This window comes from Leucoraja erinacea, unplaced genomic scaffold (assembly GCF_028641065.1).
Source record: "Leucoraja erinacea ecotype New England unplaced genomic scaffold, Leri_hhj_1 Leri_374S, whole genome shotgun sequence".
In the NCBI taxonomy this organism is placed as follows: Eukaryota; Metazoa; Chordata; class Chondrichthyes; order Rajiformes; family Rajidae; genus Leucoraja; species Leucoraja erinaceus.
Window position 1 is genome coordinate 112,183 of NW_026576275.1, and position 4,957 is coordinate 117,139.

Sequence of the window (4,957 nt, forward strand, 5' to 3'; positions counted from 1 at the left end):
CAACAATAAAAATGTGGATATCAAATATGTTTGAAACATTACATCTGGAAGAGATGAGATTCCTCCTAGCAGGTAAAGCAGACCAATTCCAAAAGACGTGGTCTATGTTTCTGGACCTATTACAAGTATGAGGTGCAATAGTAATCTAAAAAAAACAAATATATAAATAAGCGGAATCAGGACCTGGTAACGGGAGGTAAAATAACAAAAACAGACTTGGTTGGTAGTCCCCTTTCTGCGGAGTTTAATGTTATAATAGAGCGATTGTTTCTATTTTCTCTTTCTCTCTTTTCTAGGGTCTATTTTCTCACTTTACTTCCTTCTCTAACTTCTTTCCTAAGGGGCTTTCTTTTCCTTACACTCTTGCACTGCACGACTCTCTTGCACTTTCTTTACTTTCCTTACTTCTACCTTTTTCTTAAAGCTCAAAAAAAAAAAAAAAAATGAAGCGGTACAAAAAATGTATTAAGATATATGTGTTGTGTAGGATTGTAATTTACCGTACTTCTAATAAAAATAAAATTTAAAAAAAAAAAAAAAAGGAGTGTTTGTGTGTGTGTATGTGAGAGAGCGAGAGGGTGTGTTTGTGTGTGAGAGAGAGAGGGAATGTGTGTGAGAGTGAGAGAGAGGGGGCGTTTGTGTGTGTGTGAGAGAACAAGAGAGAGGGTGTGTGCGCAATAGCAAGAGAGAGGGTGTGTGAAAGACAGCAAGAGAGGGGTGCGTGTGTCAGAGAGAGAGAGTGTGTGTGTGTGAGAGAGAAGGACAGAGAGGGTGTGTGGGAGAGGGACAGAGGAGACGTGGAGAGGGGAGGAAGCTATTTCTTTCTGCCTGGGAGAGGCACCGGAGGGAAGGGGTGTCGAGGGAGTGTGTGAGAGTGACAGGGAGCGAGAGAGGGAGTGTGTGAGAGAGGGAGGGGGGCACGAGAGGGTGAAGTGGAGAGAATTTCTGTACGAGTGGGGGGAAAGTGTGGGGAGAGGGGAGAGAGAGGAATGTATATGTGCAGCTTTAAGCAACATTGGTCAGGGAGCATTTGGAGTATTGCATACAGTTCTGGTCACTCCATTACAAGACTGATGTGGAGGCTTTGGGGAAGGTGCAGAGATGGTTAACCAGAATGGTTTAAAAACAAGGAACTGCAGATGCTGCTTTACAAAAAAGGACACAAAGTGCTGGAGTAACTCAGCGGGACAGGCATCCTTGGAAAGAAGAAATGGGTGACTGAAGAAATGACCCAAAACATTACCCATTCCTTACACCATTTTGTGTTTACCTAAACAGCGCCTATTCACGTGCCAGCAGGCTGGAGGAGCGGGCAAAGGCCTTGCCACAGAGTGGGCAGGTGAAGGGGCACTGGCCGGTGTGGACTCGCCAGTGCTCCAGCAGGTGGTCAAGGCGGGTGAAGACCTTACCACAGGACGGGCAGGGGAAGGGACGCTCACCGCGGTGGGAACGCCAGAGCTGCCACAGGCTGGACATGCGCGTGAAACCCTTGCCCACACTCAGTGCACACAAAGGGTATCCGCTGGTGCTCCTGCAGCCCCCATGATCTCGTCACAGTGGGAGCAACTGCTCGCCGGCGTGGGTCCGCCGGTGGTGCCGCAACCCTCGCGAGCTGTCAAATGTCTCACCACAGTACGGGCAGTCGTAGGGCAGGGCCACTGGTGTGCACGTGCTGGTGAGACAGGGCGTGGGAGGCCGTGGCAAAGTGCTCTCCACACACCGGGCTGGGGACGGGACGGTCGCCGGCGTGCACCCGCTGGTGGGACAGCAGCCTGGTGGAGCGGGTGAAGCCCTTGCCGCACTGGGTGCAGGTGTAGGGGCGCTCGCCGGTGTGGGTGCGCTGGTGCACCAGCAGGGTGCTGGACTGGGTGAAGCCCTTGCCGCACTGGGCGCAGGTGTAGGGGCGCTCGCCGGTGTGGGTGCGCTGGTGCACCAGCAGGTTGCTGGAGTGGGTGAAGCCCTTGCCGCACTGGGCACAGGTGTAGGGGCGCTCGCCGGTGTGGGTGCGCTGGTGCTTCAGCAGGCTGCTGGAGCGGGTGAAGCCCTTGCCGCACTGGGCGCAGGTGTAGGGGCGCTCGCCGGTGTGGGTGCGCTGGTGCACCAGTAGGCTGCCAGACTGGGTGAAGTCCTTGCCGCAGTCGTTGCAGGTGTAGGGCCGCTCTCCAGTGTGCAGGCGCCTGTGCACCTTCAGGTCCGGCAACGACTTGAAGCCTTTTCCGCAGTCGGAGCAGATGAAGGGCCGCTCACTGCTGTGCACCTGCCGGTGCTGCCGTAGCCCCGACAACCGGGCAAAGCTCTTACCACAGGTGGAGCAGCTATAGGGCTTCTCACCCGTGTGCACTCGCTGGTGCTCCTGCAGCTCTGACAACCGGGCAAAGCTCTTGCCACAGGTGGAGCAGCCATAGGGCTTCTCGCCTGTGTGCAACCGCCAGTGTCTCTTCAGGTGTCTCACCATCTTGAAGCTCTTACCGCAGTCGGAGCAGGTGAAGGGCCTCTCGCCGGAGTGCACGCAGTTGTGCCGCTGCAGGTTGTCGTAGCGGGTGAAGCTCTTTCCGCACTTCAAGCAGTCGAAAGGGCGTTCTCCTGTGTGCACCCGCCGGTGGGTTTCCAGATGGCTCGGGTATTGCCAGGCCTTGCCACACACTTCACACTCATAACGCTTCTCCTTGTTGTGCCCCCATCATGTGGTCCTCCATCGAAGCTCAGCCCCTCGAAGCTCAGCCCGCACACCGAGCAGATGGGGGGGCTCACCGGCACCCTGGCCGCCCTCAATGGCCGCTCACGTCCCCGTCTCTCCGTCCACAGCAACGGCTCCTAAACCCTGCAGGAGGGGAACACAGAGGGTCAACAAGCTGGCAAACAGGACATTACTAGCACATATTGGGTGCGTTTATGGCGGAGGAAACCGTTATATAATTCTGCGCGGCACAGTGGCGCAGTGGTACAGTTGCTGCCTCACCGCCAGAGACCCGGGCTCGATCCTGACTACGGGTGCTGTCTGTGTGGAGTTTGTACGTTCTCCCTTTGACCTGCGTGGGTTTTTACTCCGGGTGCTCCAGTTTCCTCCAACATTTCAAAGACGTTCTGGGTTGAAGATTAATTGGCCTCCGCAAAATTGTTAAACTGTCCCTAATGTGTGTACGGGGTGATCGCTGGTCGGCGTGGACTCCGCGGGCCGAAAGACCTGTTTCCGCGCTGCATCTCTAAACTAAAGTAAACCAAAGGGTCTCGACCCAAAACGTCACCCATTCATTCTCTCCACAGATGCTGTCTGACCCGCAGAGTTACTCCAGCACTCTTTTTATCTGTCTCTCTCTCTGTCTCCCTTTCTCCCTCTCTCTATCTCACTCTCTCTCTCACTGTCTGTGTCTCCCTCTCTCTCTGTTTCTCTTTCTCTCTGTCTGTCTCTCTCCCTCCCTCTTCCTCTCACTCTCTGTCTCTCTCTCTCTCTGTGTCTCTCTCTGTCTCTCTCTCTTTCTCTCTGTCTCTCCCTCTGTCTCCCTTTCTATCTCTCTTCCTCTCTCTCTCACTCTTTCCCTGTTTCGCTCTCTCTCTCTCTGCTCTCTTTCTGTTTTTGTTTACTGTTAAATTCTTTGATGTTGTGTCTTATCTTTATTTATGTGCTGCGATGGCAAGTGGAATTTCACTACTCCAATTGGTGTATGTGAATAAATGTCCTTTGTCTTTGTTTCTCTCTGCTTCTCTCTCTCTGTCTCTCTCTCTCCCCCTCTCTCTGTTCCTTTCTCTGTACCTCTCTGTCTCTCACTCCCTCTTGGCCTCTCTCTCCCCCCCATCCCTCTCTCTCTCTCTCTCTCTCTCTCTCTCCGTCTCTCTCTCTCTCTGTCTCTCTCCCTCTGTCTTTCTCTCTTCCTGTCCCTTTCTCTCTGTGTCTCTCTCTCCCCCCATCTCTCTCTCTCTCTCTCTCTCTCTCTCTCTCTCTGTCTCTCTCTATTTCTCTGCGTCTCTCTCTGATTATCTCTCTCTCTCTCTCTCTCTTCTCCCCCTCTCTCTCTCTCTCTCTCTCTCTCTCTCTCTCTCTCTCTCTCTCTCCCTCGCTCTCTCTCTCTCTCTCTCTCTCTCTCTCTCTCCCTCTCTCTGCCTCTCTCTCTGTGTCTCTCTCTCTCTCTCTCTCTCTCTCCCTCTCTATCTCTCTCTATCTCTGTTTCTCTTTCTCTCTCTGTTCTCTCCCCCTCCCTGTCTCTCTCTGCCTCTGTCTCTCTCTGCCTCTGCCTCTCTGTGCCTCTGTCTCTCTCTGCCTCTGCCTCTCTGTGCCCCCTTTTCTGTCTCTCTTTCCTTCTGAAGTATGGAGTGTAGCGTCACCTAACAGCAGCGGCTCCACTGCAGTCCGTCTGTCTTTTTAACATTTTTGTCCCTTTATATATGTTTTTGGTTTTAATATTTATTATTGTTTGGCTGCATATATGTTAGGGGGTGGGGGGTAAACCGTTTAATCTTTTCCCTGTACGGGGACCCGACTTTTTTGCTGCCGGGTCTCTGGTGTGGTTGGGTCTAACATGGTGGAGCCGGCGGCGGCCTCCAACTGGGACCAACCTGGGGGGGTCCAGTCGCGGAGCCTGCGGACTCGCCATCGCGGAGCTGGCTGACTTCGGAAAGGGGATAGCTGTGGTGGCGCGCGGCTGCGACCCGACTTCGGAGATTCGGAGGCTCCGGCCGCAGGCCCGGTGGACAGGAGCATCGGGAGCTCGCAGGTCCCTGGTGGGAGTCCGATTTTCGGCGCTCCTGCAATGGGAACTTCTCCCGCCGGAATCGCGGGGTGAAATGACTCAGAGCGGTGCCTAACATCGCCCGGTGTGGCTTAAACAGCCACGGGACTTACCATCGCCTGCTGGGGGCTTTAACATCAGGAGTCCCAGTCGCCGCGACGCTGCAGTTGGAATGCTGGACCGTGGGAGAAGAACAAAGGGCAGAGATAAGACTTTTACCTTCCATCACAGTG

General features: G+C 54.0%; 1 protein-coding gene across 1 annotated transcript; it reads right to left on the reverse strand.

The window, feature by feature from the left end:
* Positions 1-557: 557 nt before the first annotated feature.
* LOC129693632 (zinc finger protein 239-like) lies at positions 558-2,476 on the reverse strand. The gene has a single exon (XM_055630421.1). It carries the CDS (start codon positions 2,453-2,455, stop codon positions 1,625-1,627), a length of 831 nt encoding a protein of 276 aa, XP_055486396.1. The 5' UTR covers positions 2,456-2,476; the 3' UTR covers positions 558-1,624.
* Between the last annotated feature and the right edge of the window lie 2,481 nt (positions 2,477-4,957).

Coding starts and splice junctions, on each gene's coding strand:
- LOC129693632 (XM_055630421.1), bottom strand. CDS start 2,455: ATGGTGAGACACCTGAAGAGACACTGGCGGTTGCACACAGGCGAGAAG.